At 46.2% G+C, this 18,842-nt stretch overlaps 1 protein-coding gene and 1 non-coding gene across 2 annotated transcripts; both read right to left on the reverse strand.

The window, feature by feature from the left end:
* Positions 1-508: 508 nt before the first annotated feature.
* Positions 509-18,779, reverse strand: HSPA9 (heat shock protein family A (Hsp70) member 9). The gene is made up of 17 exons (XM_010226480.2): positions 18,774-18,779; positions 18,459-18,517; positions 16,830-16,917; positions 16,536-16,717; positions 15,922-16,046; positions 14,420-14,493; positions 14,229-14,335; positions 13,406-13,568; positions 12,663-12,755; positions 10,688-10,897; positions 8,564-8,791; positions 7,857-7,961; positions 6,756-6,873; positions 5,170-5,264; positions 3,220-3,312; positions 1,456-1,596; positions 509-702 (listed from the first exon to the last, which is right to left on the reverse strand). Exons 1-17 carry the CDS (start codon positions 18,777-18,779, stop codon positions 643-645), a joined length of 1,947 nt encoding a protein of 648 aa, XP_010224782.2. The 3' UTR covers positions 509-642.
* On the reverse strand, positions 8,260-8,330 carry LOC148595050 (small nucleolar RNA SNORD63). Its single transcript, XR_015913268.1, has one exon. It is a non-coding gene; the product is annotated as a small nucleolar RNA SNORD63 (small nucleolar RNA).
* Positions 18,780-18,842: the final 63 nt, after the last annotated feature.

Here is an 18,842-nt window from a genome sequence, read left to right on the forward strand (position 1 = left end):
TAACAGTTTTATTATCAAGGAAACTGTTTTGCCATAAGCAGAGAACAGACACAGGATGGAGCAGAAGGCTCAGACAAGCCATGTACGTGACTTCCCCCAGCCTCTTTTTTAAGGAATAATAGTACAGCTCAAGGTGAAGCAGCCCCCTCCTTCAGAGCAAAGGTACGAGGCCACCTGCAGCCCTCACCTCTCTCCAGCAACATGGCCAGCCGTGTCACCACTGGGCACAGGGCCTGTCACCCCCTCACAGGCAGGAGGATCCCCGCAGGCACCACTCCTCTCCAGAACTTCCTTCTCCATCCTTAGATTCAACAACATGGTTTCCAAACGCCGACATTAAATTTAGTACACCATTGTGTCCTCTATCAGAAATAAATGATCAGTGAGGCCCCAGGAAGCTCAGTTGAATACCACGGGGCCAAAACTTAGAACTTTGTCTTGCATGAATTAACTTTCATTAAGTGACAATTTATCTAGCAGACACATCACTAAGTTTATACATTAAAGATTGTTTTTATATATAGAGTACTGCAAAAACACAGTAAGACTGAATTCTGCCCATTTCTGCTCAGGAAGGTCCCTTCTCTCCCAAGCGTCAAGAACATCCTCTTCGTACTCCAGTCTAGGCAAGACAGAGACTCCTTATTGCTTCTCTTCCTTCTGATCTCCTGGACTTCCAGATCCCTCTCGTTCTGAAGCCATCTGCAAAAGAGTCCGCTCATTAGTTGCAATTTCACCATGCTTCTCTCAGCCGTATTTATTTCCAGGGAGCTGCTTTAGGTCAGTGCTAAACTGAGGAAACCTTTCTTCACTGAAAAGCCTAATTGTCCCTTAGAGAATGAAAGTCATCATCCCTGCATGACGGCCACTAAGAGGAAAGAGATTGTCTTATTTTCCCTTTTCTAGCGGACATAACAGGCTTACATTGCAGCACTGAACATTTCAGTTTGACATTAGGAAAATAAAGTTTTCAACAATGAGCAGAGCCAAGGTCACCTGAGCCGCATGTGACATTTCTATCTTAGGAGACTTCAGAGAGGCTAAGTGCACATCTGCCAAAAAGGGCTTAAATTGGTGGGCTTCCTGCTGGGAAGATGGACAAGAAATTCCTCTAAACTCAGAGAGGCTGAACAAGATGCCTGTTATCTCAGTGCTTTCATAAGAGCTTAGACATTATATTACTTCTCTAGGCACCTTACATACACAGAAGAAATCCTGGTCTGCGCTTCTGGGTGCTCCTCTGTTAATGGCATCCAGCGGTTTCCCCTACGTAAACGCTGGAGAACATAATGTGCTTGGCCATCGCCCATGTCCTTTTACAGCTGCTGGCACAGCAAGTTTTGCTTCAGGGGAGTGGCACCAAGACCAAATGCTACCTCCAGCTCTTGCCTGAACACTTGGTGGCCTGACCCCCAATCCATCCACACCCTACAGAGCACCAAGGATGGAACCTACCTTCTTGTAGGCCATTTCAAAGAGCTTCAGGGAAGCCTGCTGCAGGCTGGTTGCTGCCTGTCGGATGTTTTCTCCTGTTTCAGTATCTTTACGAGCCAGAAGTTCCCTCATTTTAGCAATTTCTTCCTTCAGTTTGTTGCACTGCAAATAAGTTACAAGAAACATGCTGCATTGCATCACTTGTTTCACTTGAAGTAGCATTCCTGTCATTTCAGCCATGTACTGACCACAGCCAAGCTGCCATTATTCTCCAAGAAGCACTGAAGCAAAGGCTCAAATGAAGCCATAAGGTCTGCAGAGACTAGAACCATGTCCAGCTCTCATGGGCACGGGCCCATGTCACTAAAAAACCCCCCACAGCTGGCATTAATTGGACCCCTCGTTTGCAGGGTCAGCAGAGGCGCTGAGGACAGAGCGCACGGCGGAGCCGGAGCAGCCCGCCAAGGTGGAGAGCTGCCCTCCCTCCCAGAGCCAGGGGAGGGGGAAAAAGCAACCTGGTCCTCATCTCCATTTAAGGCACTGCCAGAAAGCCAAGGAGGACGCTTGGACCACCCCGTTTAATCCCCGTGCTGCATGTAGGAGGAGCAGGAAGGGAAACAAAAGCGACGTGACCTCATCCCAGCCCCTGCAGCCATCTGCCAACCCTCCACACAGCCTGGCACTGCTCTGGCACACTGGCATGCCACTGGGCAGGCAGGGCAGGGCTGCCAGGGGACAGCTCTGCTGGCAACACTTGCTCAGGGCTCTTTGGGGTCAAAGTGTGGCCATGGCCTCCACCTCGTTCACACCCAGAGGATGGGAAAAGCAACTGAGGCCTTCTACCATCTCCACCCATCTCCCATCTCCACCCAGACTGCACAGAGCTTCTTCCAAGCCTTGTGCTAACCACGTGTCCCTGGTATTCCCAAGAGCAGGGGGAACAGCGATCTAGGCTTTGCTCTGTGCTCCTGGGAAAGGCAGCACCAGTGATAGCACTCGCAGTCACAGAGCCAGCCAACATGTGCCCTGAACAGCTGAGCTGAAAAAGCCTCCAGTATGAGAGGCTGCTTAGCAATAAACTACTACCTAGCTCTCCCTAACTCCTCAGAGGGGCCCAGGAACTCTGTTCCTGAAAGTCACTAACTCGAAGATTGCAAAATTTGCTTTAAACCCGGCCTTTGAAATTTGTAACACAGGAACTGTCATTTAGAGCACTACTAAAAGCCCTCTTTTGATACTAAATAGGCACTTCACCCCAAAGTCAAAAAAAAAAAAAAAAGTCAAGTTTTGTTTCTTCCAATTTCTTGGGCTTGCCCTGTTCTGAGGGCCAGGACTGCTTTTGCTTTTGTCCCTCTGCTCGTACACTGGAGGCACCATTTATCATCTCTTAGCTTTTGAGCAAACTTCCCCGCTCACAGAGGCCACAGTGCAGTTCTTATCAAACCACTGCAAGGCCAAGTCAAGGACACAATTCATGCAGAAGCCTCTCATCAACAGCTTCACAAGCACTTAGATCCCCACTGACACTGAACTCGGCCTTTGAAGCAGGATACTTGCTGTTATCCAAGCCACATCCCCAAGAACACATCCTTACAGCCTCCCATGAGCCACACTCATCCTGCTCAAGTGCAGAAAGGCAGAGGAGTCAATGGCTGGGCCAGCTTTGCACAGAGCAGAGAGGCAGCTACGAGTTAAGAACAAACTCTGGCACAAAACCAGCATTAAAGTGGATCCACACCAGGAATCTCACCTCCTTTTTCGGTTAAGTGATCCAGAACTACCCACCTCGTCTGCTGGCAGCTGATCCTTGAACTCCTCCATCTTAGACTCCGTGTCATGGATGATGCCTTCAGCCATGTTTACAGCTTCCACACGTTCCTGGGGAAGACAGCGCATAAGGCCTTAATTCATATGTCACTGGCACTAGGAGTTGTGTATGTATTAAAAAAAAAAAAAAAAGCTATGTCTTTCCCCAAACTGTCCAGCTTCTACCTAAGGCCCCTCTTAAAGGCAATAGAGAGAGGAGATTGAAGAGAGTCATCTCTAAGTGCATCCCAATGCAGGGAAGCCCAAACAGGCAGGCTAAGGGAGTCAGTCCTCCCTCACACACCTTCTCTGTCAGCAAAACTCACTTCCCTGGAAGCAAAAGTGCCACTGACACCCTGGAAAAGCCAGCAGCTACAGAGACGGCAAAGCTCTGCTCTGCTCCCTGGAAAAGCCACACAGCTTTTTAAAAGCACTATCCACTCTTAGCTTTCCTCTGCAACAAGGGCATGAGAGTAGACTAAAACGTGGGGTTGTTTTTCTGACACCCTCTTACTGCAAGTACTTACAGCATCTCAAGAGTTGGAAGGGAAAAAACACAACCCAACATTAGGCTAATTAATAAGTTTGAGTTACTACTAGAAGAATGAACAGGGGATGAAGGGCAGTGTGCTTAACATGCAGAAAGTGCTAGTTCTGCTGAGACATGATAATTCAAGTGTCAGCATGAACTATTTCACCAGCAACAGCCTCTGGGGCACCCAGCCCTCGGCATCCAAAAGAACAGGCTACAGGAACAAAGGGGCAATAATATTCCCAGGAGGCCAACTGCTTATGGAAGAAAGTTGATGAGGAATAGCTTGGTTTTGCTGCTGTGTCTTCCCTGCTGGTGGAGGCTTTCAAAACCAGGTCTTTGTACGCTCTGCATCCAACTTGCAAGTGTTAACACAGCAGAGCTTTGGGGCTCTAGAGTGTTTGAGCCATGGCGATGCTGCTTCACGTGTGTTTAATTTTATACCTTCTCCCCTTTCCCAATCCTTTTGCCAAGGCTTAGATTCCCAGTGCTGCCTCAACATTCAAACCACATCTGTGCAGAAGAACACAAAGCAGATAAGCTCAATGTACCAATTTCAGCAGTCACTAACACAGGCTGCTGCCATATCCCAGCACAGGCCTTCCCTGTGTCTGTTGAAAATCAATGCTTTATATTTACTAGTGCAATTCATTAGTGTGACCCTCGTTAAACCAATTAGTTCCAATCATTAACTCTACGAGCATCACAGGTTCAGTCCCTGGACTGTGCTAAGTGTCAGTCCTTTCCAAAGTCAGGGAGACTCTTGAGCATCTCCCAACAGCTTCAGCTGCACGGAAGGCAAATACTGCTCTCGGTGAGATACAGCCTTTGAGATGCCAGAGTGATCATTTCAAAGGACAGAGAGCAACTTCCCACCTACAGAGGAAGCCTGCTGAGAGGCAGCTTTGCTTGGTAGCTCCTGTAGATTAAGCTTTAACTAAACCTGGAGAATGTTGTTCAAATACTTGCTGCAGTGGCTCCATTTAAACGGAGAAACACCAGTGTCGCCAAGGTAACGGGCAGGACAGCTAAGAGCACTGATGACAAAAAACATTAGCAGATTTGGAAAGCTGTTTGTAGTGCACAACACTGCTGTCTCCATGTCCCAGTAATTCCTCAGGAAGGAGTTAAGATACTAACCACAAGAGGCCAGTTGCCCAACCCAAGCCCAAAAGGCAGAACTACACGTGTGCACCCTCTTGCACAGGAGGCAATTTCCAAGTGCAAACTGGATAGAAGGAAAGACCCAAATGTGCAGATAACTACGCGAACAAACAGCCTGGGAAGGTGCAGACCAGGACCAGCAGCTTGTTCAAGGCCAGCACAGCTAAGAACACCCCAAGGCAGCTGCCAGCAGCCCCACTAGCAGGTGGCAGGTGCTGCAGCAGCCTCGTTACCTTTCTTCGCCTGTCTTCCTCCGCGTATTTCTCCGCGTTCTTCACCATGTTCTCAATTTCATCTTTGCTAAGGCCACCAGAAGACTGGATGACAACTGCGTTAGAGAAGAGGCATTAATGAAAAACATGTTCTCATCTTTGAGGAAAAAGATGCTATTATTTCCCAAGCCTTCTTAACAGCAGCCACTTGGCTCTGCGGCAGGGAAGACCCCGTGGGCAGCGCAGAGGCAGCGAAGCAGCTCCCAAGGTGGGAGCCTGACACATGGATCCATGAGCTCCCCAGTCACTTCCTGTCCACTGCTCTGGGTCGCCTGGACTGTCCTTCAGTTACTCCTCCTGGAAAGGCAGCGTGGACACAGGGCCCCCACCCCAGGGGCGTTTGGGCAGGTAAAGCAATAGGAGGAATCGTTTTACCAGGGCACGGAGTTTCCTTTCGCTGCTGGATAGCAGCCCAGGCTGGGAGCAGGGTAGGAGCCTGTTCCTCACCCAGCTGCTCACACTCCCCTCAGTGAGGAAGAGTAGCACAATTCCACAACACCCTTTTGGCTTTGTTTGTGCCAAAAAAAGCATAGCCTAGAACAAGCCAAGTTCTACAGAAAAGCACTATTTTACTGGGAAAGGGAAAACACCTTGGATACTGCAAAGTACAAAATAAAGATACTTACTAGAAAATAGTTTTCTGTACAATATTTGGTACAAAAGCTACAAAACCCTGAACAGAGGTATGCTTTGGCTGCAGATGAAGGATTATGAGTTCAGTTTTTGTAATTAAGACTGTGCCTACACACAGGCAGCTAAAGGAGTTCTGGTTGCCTGTTATCAGCAGGTATTTATTCAGAGCTGGAAGTTTACGACATGTGAAAAATCTTCTTGACTCTACAAGAAGCCAGGGTCACAAGCAGTGCCTTCCTGGAAACAAATTGAAGCTAAAGTCTGAGCTGCGTGATCAAGAACGCCACATCCCTTCACGCTGCCAATGCAGAGCTAACAGTATTTTCCTTAACTGCAACACGTCTCTGACTGCTTATGTTGTTTCCTCCAAGAAACAGCTGAAGAAACAGACACTTTCCAGATAGAAAATAGCTTCTTTTTTGCCTCTATCAGAGGAATCTGCAGATACTTCAAAACTAGTTTTCTGCTACTTCACAATATCTAAATCCATTATAGCTATATAGAAAAACAAAATAAAAAAACCCCTACCACATCAGTAATTACCCCAAGCCAGCAGGCCTAACATCTCATTGCTCTACAGAGCAAAATGCACTGGCAGTCCCCGAGCCTCCTAATTTTAGAGGTGTTCTGAGGCTAACTGTATGAAAATGAACAGGGTGGTTACCAGGATACCTGCAGCAGGTCCTCGAATTTCAGTATCTTTGCTACAAAATAGTTAGAAACGAAACTGTCCGTAGCCCAAATGACACCTGCAGCCATCGCTGCTGGTCTGCAGTACCTCCAGGGTGGTGGCTCTCTGTGAGTAGGAGTCACCCGGTGCCACCCTCGGTGCCAAGTGCCTATGGCAGCCACCTTTGCTGTTCCATAACCTTTCCCTCCTTCCCTCCAAAGCACCCTGGGGCTCTTGCACTCACTTTGCTGCTCGCGCCCGGTGCCTTTATCCTTGGCCGAGACATGAACGATGCCGTTGGCGTCGATGTCGAACGTGACCTCGATCTGGGGCACTCCACGCGGCGCCGGAGGGATTCCGACCTGGAAGCGAGAAGTGCTCAGCCACGAGCTCCCACACAGACATGAGCTCAGGGCACGAGCCTCCAGTGCCGGGTGTATTATCTTGGCCATCAGCCAGCTCCACTATTAACTAAGCTCCGGGCTGAGCCATTTAAACGCCTGTCAGCATCATGGGGCAAATTAGCAACACCCTGACAGATTTAACAGGATACAGATTTCTGCCCAGAAGGAAAGACAACTGCACAGACCCCGCAAGAAGCGGCCACGTGCTTGTTTCGGAGGTAACAAAGCTGCTGTTTAAGGGCGAGCAAGGCACTCTTGTTCACACACCCTTTGGGGCATGACAGCAAGCACTATTTTCTCAATTCTGCTCTTCCAGGCAGTCTGCACTACCCAATAAACTGACCGCATGCAGGGAGCTGGTCAGTTGGCCACGCTCAGCTGCAAGTGCCCCATGTTGCACACAAAGATCTTCGCCACACAGCCCTTCTTGAACAGGCAGGGAGGTTCCACAGGAACTTGGAAAGAAGTGGTGCCAGGCTGGAAACTGCCCTAATGTGGAGCCTGCTGACTCAGGTCTAGTCTCTGCTCTAAGATCAGCCCCCCATGACAATGGCCAGAGGAAAGGGCAGTGCTCAGCATATCTGCTGCGCAGGCCGGGCACTGCACAGTTCTGTTTACTCTTGGCACCCAAAACCAGAGAGGGCCCTTCTAGGTGACTGCGTCTAGTCCTAAAGCGGCTACTGCATCATTTAAATCCTCCTAAAAACAATTAAGCTCCCTCTTAAAGCCTTCCTCATGTTCTTCCCATGTCAGAGGAGGCGGTCCCACAATGGAATTCTTTGGAGGCTACTGTTCTACTACAAAAAGGAGCAAACATCTTCTGCAAAAACAAGTAAAATCCCCACAGTGCCTTCAAAGCAAGGGTCAACTGAAATGGAGAAGGCCCTGAACTTTTCAAAGAAGGTCAAGTCTAAGGTCATGAATCCCAAGAGCCAACATACCAGTGTGAACTGGCCAAGGAGTTTGTTGTCACTCGCCATCTCTCTCTCCCCCTGGCACACTTTAATCTCCACTTGAGTCTGGCCATCAGCAGCTGTAGAAAACACCTGTAGAAAAGCAAACAAAAAGTTACTGAATAGCCAGGAAATTGCAACACATGATCTGGTACAGCTAAAGTTCATTAAATAACAGCGAGAGCCATAGAGAAAAGCTAAATTGAAGTCATGAAGAATCACTAAAGGCTTTTCAAGCCCTCATTCCTTAAGAAGCTCTAATGAAACACCAGGCCACAGCCTAGTTTACTGGCCTCTTAGCCCTACAAAAAACAACAGCATCAGCAAAAGAGCAGGGCTGGGGAGGATCCTTTCCAGGCACATGGGCTAAGAAAAGTCATCTCAGCAGGGTGGTGCTCAGTTGGAAAGGGTCTCCACACAATTCCTCTTCAGAATGATGTGTTGACAGTTACATCACAGCACACACGCTGCCTTCCCAACCAGAGCAGAAACGTCCTGGAATATTTTGGCACATGTCAACTCATCTTATCCTCCTCCTGAAGTAGGTGAATAATCAACAGGGATGCTCGGGACTGACTAAAGCCTGATTTCTAAGCCGAGAAGGAGCCGGGATAATCTCTCTGGATGCTTTGTGCAGCACGTAATGGCTGTTTGAGACCACCACGGAACAGAGATCCAGGCAGATCAGTACGTACCTGGCTCTTCTTGGTCGGAATGGTGGTATTCCTGTTGATGAGCTTGGTGAAGACACCTCCCAGGGTCTCAATCCCCAAGGAGAGCGGGGTCACGTCCAGCAGGAGCACGTCAGTAACGTCACCAGCCAAGACGCCACCTTGAATGGCCGCGCCGATGGCCACGGCCTCGTCGGGATTCACTGCTTTGCTAGGAGCACGGCCAAACAGATCCTGCACAGTCTGTTGCACCTGGATGGGAAAAAAGCAGAGCTCGCGTTCAGCATGCACCATCACCACCAGTAGCCTGGCCAGAGGCTTGTACAGGAGAAACCCTCCACTCGGGTATCCCACCTTGCTCAGCCCCTCTGAAGCACCTCCCTTCTACTACCACAGAACCCCGTGCAACGATGGAAAGACTAAACTTCCAAGTACGTGGTTGTCTCGAGTCCCATCTTGACGTGCCCCGTTAGACCCACTCCTTGGGGTTTTGACAAGCCCTTCCCTGCAGACTCTCCTGCATTGGCACTTGCCAGCTGCTAGTCAACCCAGGCACCCACCCACACTGCCCTTTCCACCCGGCTCAGCCTTTTGGAGAAGGGAACACTCCATGCTATCATGGGGTGGGAGGCACTGCCACCCTGGGATCTGCACGAGCCAACGCTGGGCACAGCACAGCTGGCAAGGACAGCACAGCTGTGGAGGCAGCGCACAGGGGAAGGTCAAAACAGCCCGAGCAGAAGGACAGTTCATCGGGGTGTAATAAAAAGAAAATAAAGCTGTAGGAAGGGCAAACTCTTCATTTTCCAGCTCTTTACTTAATGGGCTCTTTTGCCAGGGAGGTAGAGCTGCCACGTCAGCAGACACTTGGAGCTGTTACTAGCTTTTCCACTCTTCTGCCCTTTCAGAATGACGTGCTCATGACTGCAACAGGCTTATGCTGAAGCACCCAGACAGGAACACAGGTAGGTCCCTGCGATCCAGTGGCTCTGCATCCTTCTCCTCCCTGTACTGAGGAAGTCCTGCCTGGACAAATATCCGCACAGGGGAGCGGCACGTGCCCAAGAAACCGTGTGCTCGAGCCCAGAGACGTCAGCAGGCAGGGTTTGTTATAGAGCAAGACACTATGTGAGCACAAAATTAAGTGCGAGTCTTCCACCAGAGGCACAAAGTACCCAAAAGAAAAAAAAAAAAAAAAAAAACCCACCATTATTTCTAACCACCCATTTGAGGTTTCCTGGAACACTGCCCAGGACCTCCCTCTGACCAGGGTGCACAACATACATGAGAAGGCTCCGGCACCGCACGCACAGCAGCCTGGGGCCCAGCTCAGCCACAGCACTCGGGAAAACATTCTGTAACCTCAGAGGCACGGCTGCTGGGGGTTAAACACTGACCTCCTGCTTTTAGGTAGCATCTTCTGCCCCCAAAAGATGCATTAATGTTTCAGGAAGAGCTTCCTAGACTTTCAGATGCTGTTTTGTCCCTTTATACACAGTTAACTACCCCTTTTCTCTTGTATTCAGCTGCTACAGTAAGGACTGCAGGGAGGTGCAGCAGAGTTACCCCACTTAAGTTCTGGCCAGAGTTGCAACTTTTGTCTTGTTGCCCTGGTTCCCCTGCCTCCTGCATGAATGACCAGGGTCATTCTACACTTCCAGAGGAAGAATGAAAAAGGAAAGCTCAGTTAGCAGCACCGTTCTGCTCGTGAGTTTTCCCACTGCACTGGAGTGCAGTTGGTCACATTATAAGTGCTCTGCAGTTGAGCAAGTCACAGGAAGGCAAAAATCCCCAACAGGTTATACCAGGTGAAACATACCTCTACCACATGCTTGACTCCACAAATAAAGGGAAAAATGAACTATCTTGTTTATCTTAAGGATGCTGCTTATGTTCTGTGCACATCAGAAGAATTCAACCTGACTTTTAACTGCTGAGAACTCCCACTTGTCTTGGTAAGATGCAGCTCAGCTGTGGCCCCCAGGTGCCAGCTGAGTGTCCCTTGCTTCTGCTCTCCCATCACTACCTGGAGGCCTTTCCCTGCTGGAAGGGCAGGTCGCACCCTCCTAACTTTTCCCTTTCGGGACAGCCTTAAAAATAAGCAGCGGGCAGCAGTGGCAGCTTTGCCCCAACAGGTTAGTGTCCTACCTTTGGCATTCTGGTCATACCGCCGACCAGGATGACTTCACCAATGTCACTCTTGCTCACTTCAGCGTCCTGCATGGCCTTCTGGCAGGGCACGACCGTCCGCTTGATCAGGTCAGCGACGATGCCCTCGAACTGCGCGCGACTCAGCTTCATGTTCAGGTGCTTCGGCCCGGAGGCGTCCATGGTGAGGTAGGGCAGGTTGATGTCAGTCTGCAGCACAGGAGGGGACAAAGTGTCAAGAACAGCAACCCGAAAACAAGGCTGCTACGTGCAGGTTTCAGATCGAGCCACACATACTGCTGTGCCTGAAATTTCTGCGTTACTCTGTACCCCACACCCTGGTCCAAGTGGAGTAAAGAACATCTTTGTATTTTATATTTCAGACAAGAGAGAGAAGTTTGGTTAAAAAGAATTCATGGCTACAACTATTAGATATAATTTCTAACACTGTGTTATTTGTGGTCTTTTATCTTTAAGTAGTCGTGCTTGTTGCAGCTTACGCAATGTCTTACACTCATCATCTGTTAATGTTACTATAAATAAACAAATTGAGATGAAAACATCTCTGCACTAGTGCTTGAAAGCACCACTATTTAGTTTTTATCACAGCCAGGAGGGAAGAGGTAAAATATCAGAATTAGCTATCTGTGTTCCCTCCCTCCCTCCCTCCAGAGGCATAGAAGAAAGCCCATCAAAATTCATCAAGCTTGTCAAACACCTGCCTAACATTTCATATAAGACAATCCACTTCAAGGACACAACTCACAACCATTTCTTTAAATACAAAGAGTAAGTTGCAAACAATTAAGTCTATCAGTGCCAGGGACCATAATCCTCATTTTTCTTGGTTATTTGACCTCACAAACTCTCATGTTGCATTTTCAAAGCAAAGCACAGACTAAATCCAACAACTATCTTGTTTGGATGCCAAGTCATGCTGACAGCAAGACGTGTTACAAATCAAACCCGTTATAACATTAATGCTTTAAGCTCTAGCAATTAAGCCTATAAAACACAACCTGAACTCATGTTACTGGCTGGACCAATGCCCTCCCTTTGCTAAATAGCACAGTCAAAAATATAAGGAAGCATGTGGCCAAAAGCAAGCAGTTACTCTTCACCGCTAAGGAGTTAAAGAATCCAGTTTTTCCTGGTATGAGGAGACCGTATTTGCCAGCTCATGAGCTAGTAAAACAGAGCCTGCTATGTCCTTGGCAGAACTGTGCTTCTATTGTGACTGGCCTAAACTCCTTTCTATGATTTCCCCATTGGCCAACAAAATGACCGCCAACAAAAAAGTTTATTCAAAACTTAGAAACTGGCACAGTCCCCATTTCAATTACTTTATAACTGACCTTAATTTCACTTCAGCAAGGCTATCACCTCCCGCAGTTTGCTGCTTCTCCAGCTCCTTATTCAGTAGCGAATAAAGGACACATTTAAAAGCACCGCTATATGAAGCAGGTGAATAAAAGTGCTATAAACTGTCTGTTGGCTGAACAATGCTTCTATGAGCAAATAAGGGAAGATTCTCTGCAAATAATATTCCTTCTTAGACACATTAGCTGTCTCAGTGGTACCAGTTTAGCTGCACGATAGTTCATGGCACGTGAATAACCTTACGTGATTTTTGAACGGCTAGAACAAAACCACGAGGGCTGGCACAAATGCAGCAGGACCAACCGCAGCTAAACACCCATGGCAGGGCTGAAACAGTTGGTCACATTCCCTGCACAAGGCATCAGCATCTTGGGTCAGAACAGAGCCAGAAAACACAGCACTGCCACCCTTCTAAGCTTCAGACAACTATTGTCTCTCCCAGATACTGACTATCCTGCTAAGATTTTCATTTAAACTGATCTCTCTTGAAGCTTCTTCTGCTAAAACAGAAGAGCAGCAACTTTATATATATATTTTTTGCAAACAAATATAATGCACAGTGTTTTACTGGATGGCTTACAGTCCAGCCACTTACCTGCACAGATGAAGAAAGCTCACACTTTGCTTTCTCTGATGCTTCTCTCACCCTTTGAAGGGCCATGTTGTCTTTAGTCAGGTCAACTCCAGTCTAGGCAACAAAAAATACAGGTTAACAAACTGTTAGCCAAGGACAACCTGGCTTTTGCCAACAGCCACAGAGGGCTGTTCTTCACTGGAATTCTCCTTTCTCTCATATTTTAAGAATAGTTGCAGAAATATAGCCAGATACATGCACTCTTCTGCTAATCTCTCTTACCTCTGGCAAACGTATTCAGCATTTCAAAAAATAAAATAAATCTGCTAGCCCTCACTGCTCTGGAAATGATTGTATGGCATGTTAGTGATTAAAGCTTGGAGAAGCTGCTGCTTCACAGAACATAAACAAGAATAGATTAACAGTGGAGTAGAAATGACATCTCATTTTTTCTACAGGTAACCTTACAGTACACTCTAATGCAACTGTATTGACATAACCAGTTTATCCATAGATAAACAGATTACATATAGGATAGTCCTGCTACATTACAGGAGAAAAAAGGACAAGTTCTGCTATTCCATCTGCCTCTCAGGAGAGTAAGAACTGGAAGTCGTGCTAACCACGTCTTTAATGCCCTGCTTTTAAATCTCAGATGTCCTACAGATGACAACCTAAGTCCTAGTAATTTAAATAAATGCTCCCCCTTCTACAGAAGTTAAGCCAAGTTTAAACACAGACTGAATTCTGATGAGACACCTCACCTCTCGCTTGAACTCTTTGACAATGTGCTGCAGTAAAGCCTGGTCGAAGTCTTCTCCACCTAGGAAAGTGTCACCATTGGTGGACTTCACCTCAAAGACTCCCTTCTGGATTTCCAAAATGGATATATCGAAAGTGCCACCACCCAAGTCATAGACTGCAATACTGCAAGAACAGAGGCAGAAAAACATTACTTTCTAGACAAGAGTTGTGCAACTCAAAAGCATTTTGTCCTCAATACATGTCGCCGTCATCCACAGTCAGTTAAAAATCTTCTTTAAAGACACATGAGCTGATTGCACCATGCACCTATTTCTCAGCCACTGAGTCCATGCTGAAGTCTTCTCTGCAGGGCTGTTGCATTATGGAAGCACAAAACCCTGCAAATTCAGCAGGGAGAGCTCCTGCACACAGGGGTTGGTAGTTCCTTCCTCAAAAAGGGACATGCACATCTAGAGACAAGTACAGGGATGCTGAAACCACTATGAAAAAACACTCTGCAAAGCATGAGACTTTCACAGCACTATGATCTACATCAGAAACGTGAAGTGGGTGTTTGACAGAGACAGAAGATAGGACACAGGCTGCACACTGGGCACCAAACCTGAACATAGCCCCTACGTCACCCTTAAGCACCAGTGCTGAGGGGCAGCTGTCCTCGGCCACACTCGTCACTGCTAACAACAGGTAATAACTAAACTGACACTCGGCTTTAGTAATTAAGTTCAAAAACAAAAAACTCCCCAAAAAACATCTGAAGATGCACGTAAGCAAATTGCAACATGATTATTTCAGAAAGAATTGGTGTTATGAACAGGCACTTACACTTTGTCTTCAGATTTGTCCAGACCATAGGCAAGTGCAGCTGCTGTTGGTTCATTAATCACCCTCAAAACATTCAAGCCAGCAATCTGCCCAGCGTCTTTTGTAGCCTGGAGAGAAGAAAAAAAATGTTGAGAAACTAAACAGAGCTTAAAAGCCAGACAAAACAAAAAGCCTTACAGCTTGGTGAATACCTGTCTTTGGGAATCATTGAAGTAAGCAGGGACTGTGATCACTGCATTCTTTGCTGAATGTCCCAGGTAGTTTTCTAGGGGGAAAAAAACAAACAAAAAAGGCCAAACAGGTTATCTTCACAATTTAAAATGGTAACCAAATTATCACTTAGTTAAGATTTTTTTTCCCCTCTCCTGAACTAAGAACAGAAGCTTGCTGCTCAAAAACCTGCAGCTTTTGGGGAAGATGCAAAGGGAGGTGCACCAAAGCCAAATCTTTCCTTATTCAAGTCACTGGAACAGCCTTTAAACCTCTGACAAAGCCAAGCACTTTGTCCTTGATCTGTAACCAGATGGAGCTGGTGAGCAGGAGCTTATCTGAGGGCTCAACTTGCCTTTTTGGGGTGCAAGACTGAAGTTTTCTGAATTTCTTTGAAGCATTCAACATGCAACCCACTTGCAACTGAATCATTTTGGTCCTCTGTACAGTCTGCTGTAGGTAACACTTATACAGTACAAAAGTAATGTACAAAAACCACATATTGCAACTTGAGAGCTGGAAACACTAAATGCAGTAGGATAGAAAGACATATCACAGTCCAGTGCCATGGCAGAACCTTCTTGCCCTGAAAAAGGGCAGGATGTGATCAAATGCAGACTCAGACCTGCTAAAAATAGGACCACGTGTGAGGTGCAGACAACACGCCAGCAGGATTTACGCCTGTATATTAACCCTGCACAGACTTTACTCATTGCATTATTCTTGCTTTGCTTGGAAAATTAGCTCATGTCACAGGCAAATTGAGGTAGCATCCAGGGCAAAAGTCAACTGACTAAAAGGACCTTCTGCTCAAGGCAGAGGAGCACTACCCTTGGTTTTGAAATAAGACACGATCACCACATCTGGATGCCTCACACTCCCCATCCTCTTACTTCATTCTTGAATGGCGCTTCAGCAAGTGCCCTGGATCTGACACTGAAATAGCTCTGAACCTTCAGTAACAACATCCAGTCTTCTCCAAATACTTACTACTGGATGCACAAGTGCTTTCCAAACCAGATCACACAACAGCTACTCTATGTATTTTTGCTTAAATATTACACTCAGTTCCTCCAGCAACTGTATTAAGAATTGAAAGTAGCGGGGGAAAAAAAAATAACTCCAGTTCAATACAACAACCATTCTTGTAACTCATGATGGAGACTTTATAACAGTGTAGGCAAAAGCCATTTGCCAGGCAGGTAATCCAGCTACCTCAAAACAGCAGTCAATTTTGGTAAGAATATGCTTTAAATAAAGTACTAACATCTTGTCAAAGGCCTCAGTTGGAGGCAGGAAGACTGACTCGCCTTGGGACTGCACAGCAGCCCATCACTGTACCCTCCACCATCTGCCCCACAGCAGGCCCTGCTGTACAGGGGTTTTGGAACCCAAAAGTGGTTTTGACAGCTGCAGTTCTTCCTTTCCCCAGTGTCCAGGTCACATTTGTGTTCAAACACAGCAAAGCCCACGCTGCACCAACCTGCAGTCTCCTTCATCTTCATCAGCACAAAGGCACCAATCTGGCTTGGAGAGTAGAGCTTCCCATGAGCTTCTACCCAGGCGTCCCCATTGGAGGCACGAACTATTTTGAATGGAACGTTCTTACTAACGGAGAAAAAGAATTCCAGAGTGATTTCTGCATGAATGGCACCACACACAGCACCCTTACAATTAACACCAGCAGAACAACATGTGCAGGTTTTTGAGAAAGAACACCCAGCCTTCCCATGACAGGTCCCGTGCTGATCTGAGGAGCCCCAGAAGCACTGAAGTATTTTGTTTTCCCCCCCTTATTCCACTAAAATCATTTAATCATAAATTTGTTGGTAAATTGTACAGCATTGTTGGCAGATGCTGACAGCACAGCATCAGCAAGACCATCGGGCAGACAGACTAAAAGGCCCATTATACAACTTCAGGGCAGAAAACCTCAAAGATTAGCAACTACTCCAGCAAAATAAAAAGTAGTTTTCAGTATATTAGCAATGACCCCTTCAGTCAGGAAGGTTCGGCTACTTCACTGCTTATCTTGCATTTAAGTCATGCTGTGCAGTGCACAGTGTAATATTTTATGTGTTTTCTGTTCTCACTTACATATCCTTCTTCACTTCAGGGTCATCGAAGCGCCGCCCGATGAGGCGCTTGGTGGCGTAGAAGGTGTTGTGGGGGTTGGTGACCGCCTGCCGCTTGGCGGGCATCCCCACCAAGCGCTCCCCGTCCCCCGTGAACGCCACAACCGACGGCGTCGTCCGGGCGCCTTCGGCATTTTCCAGCACCTACAGACAAAACGGAAGAGGGTGGCATCAGGAAACACTGCCTTCAAAAACACCCCCTCTGAAATTCAACCTCTAGTAGAGTTACCATGCAGCAGTACTTATTTTGACTTACTTTAGCTTGTTTTCCTTCCATGACTGCCACACAGGAGTTTGTTGTGCCCAAATCGATTCCAATAACGGCACCTTTGATTGCTTCTGAGCTGTAAAGCATATTACACATAAAATAACTACTACAGAAAGATGACAACTTATTATCTGGAATAGCAAGGAAGCTGCCTATCCTGAAGGCAGTATCAAGTCATCTTTCACCTGAAGCAAATCCATATTTTAATCCTGAGCATTAGGATCAAAGCCAGAGAACACCTTACATTGGAAGCCAACATGACACGAAGCATCTCTGTATTCAAACACATTTTACCTAAACCTCCACTTGTTTATCTACAGATCTGAAACACGATTCTTCACCAGAATAGCCTTTGCTATGTATAGTCTCAACAACTGCAATTTTTGGCATAAACATGAAAATAACAACTAATTCTGCCCCTCCCCACATGAAATTTCCTTTTTTGCTTAGTTTTGATGTCATATTCCAACTTGTGTTTGAACAACCACCTGGAGTGAAAATTTTCACAACATATTGTATTGGTTTATTTTTAAGCAATGGAGAGAAGACAGTAAGAACTGGTTACATCCAAGCAAGCCTCTCTGAAGCAGACCCAGAGCTGAACTTTTTTTTTTTTTTTTTTTTTTTTTTTTTTTTTTGATCCTAAAGATCAACAGAGGAGCTCTGAAAAGTGGGACTAGTTCTTACACAAGCCAAATTTGAACCCTTTCCTGTTTCCAGGAAGGGCATATTCACCCTTTGAGGCCAGAGAGAACTCAGAAGCATTGTTTTGCCTCATAAATAAAATAATGATCTGGGATGAAGAAGGTATACTGCAGCCACTTCCTTACCAGACCATACCATGTTCTCATGCTGTCTAAGTTAAGTCCATCATTTTAAGACACCATAAAGCAGCGAGCCTGAAAATGAGCAACTGCTCAATTGCTGGACAGTTTTCCTAGCACACACAGATTCCCCATGTTTTGGGCCCTTAGCCATAAGGGCATCAGTTACAAAACATGTCAACTACACAACTGACTGCTACACATTTTTTTTTTCTTCTCCTCCCCCTGCAACAAGAAAGAGAGGCAAGCAGAACAGACGAGCTGTCTGATACTAGTTTAGCTGCTGTGAAACAGAGCTGCAGATCACCCTGACTCCACGGCATATGATGGAGAGGAGTAACTGACAGCTTACAATAAACCTCTGCACCTATTTTGTGTCAAACAGGGAAGCCCTAAACACTTTTTGTGTAGACTGCTCCTGGTGGGGGCATGAAGAAATAAGATACAGTCTTAGAAAATTAACATTCATGGGTTCTGGTTTTACCTTTTATAGCAGTTGCTGAAGTGAGTTTAAAAAAAAAAAAAAGTATTTTTGATGCAACTAACTGGTTTGTTGAGGGTTTTTTTTTTTGTTTTTTTTTTTTTTAAGTTCTCTGCACTTACTGGAATACTGCTCTTAAAGAGAGTTCCAAATAGAAAATTTGTCACCAGATTTATTAAATGCTTATGAGGCAGAAAACAGTGATTCGTTTTTGTTCCCTTTTTGCATATAATCAGTTGTAGTGTTAGAGTGAAAGTAAAGACAATATCAAGCTATCAAACATGGAAAAAAAAAAAAAAAACAAAAACTTACGCATATTTTCTGCTTGATGCTGCTCTGAGAATATTTTGACTGAGGCCATTCCAGAATGTCTGTAAAATAAAGATGTTCTAATGAAGTTACAGTTTGCAACATTAAACTGTCTTCAACCCATACCTTTTAAGTACTTACTTATAAAATAACATGGATTTTTTACAATGCTATTTTAAAATTAAATGAGAACTTGATAAAATTTCTATTTGCCATGGAGCTACAAAGGATTTGCTGCCTTGGTTTTGGTAGGATACAACCGGCCTGTATGACCAGAGCCCAGCAAATTTGCTCATGCAAAACAATCTATGAACTCGCTACCATTTTAGAAGGCAGAAGATATTTCAGTAAGTTAACCTGAACCTCCAGCACACGCCAAGCAGCAGC

This window comes from Tinamus guttatus, unplaced genomic scaffold, assembly GCF_059628265.1.
Source record: "Tinamus guttatus ecotype Peru unplaced genomic scaffold, ASM5962826v1 Tinamus_guttatus_pri_ptg000155l, whole genome shotgun sequence".
Taxonomy (NCBI): domain Eukaryota; kingdom Metazoa; phylum Chordata; class Aves; order Tinamiformes; family Tinamidae; genus Tinamus; species Tinamus guttatus.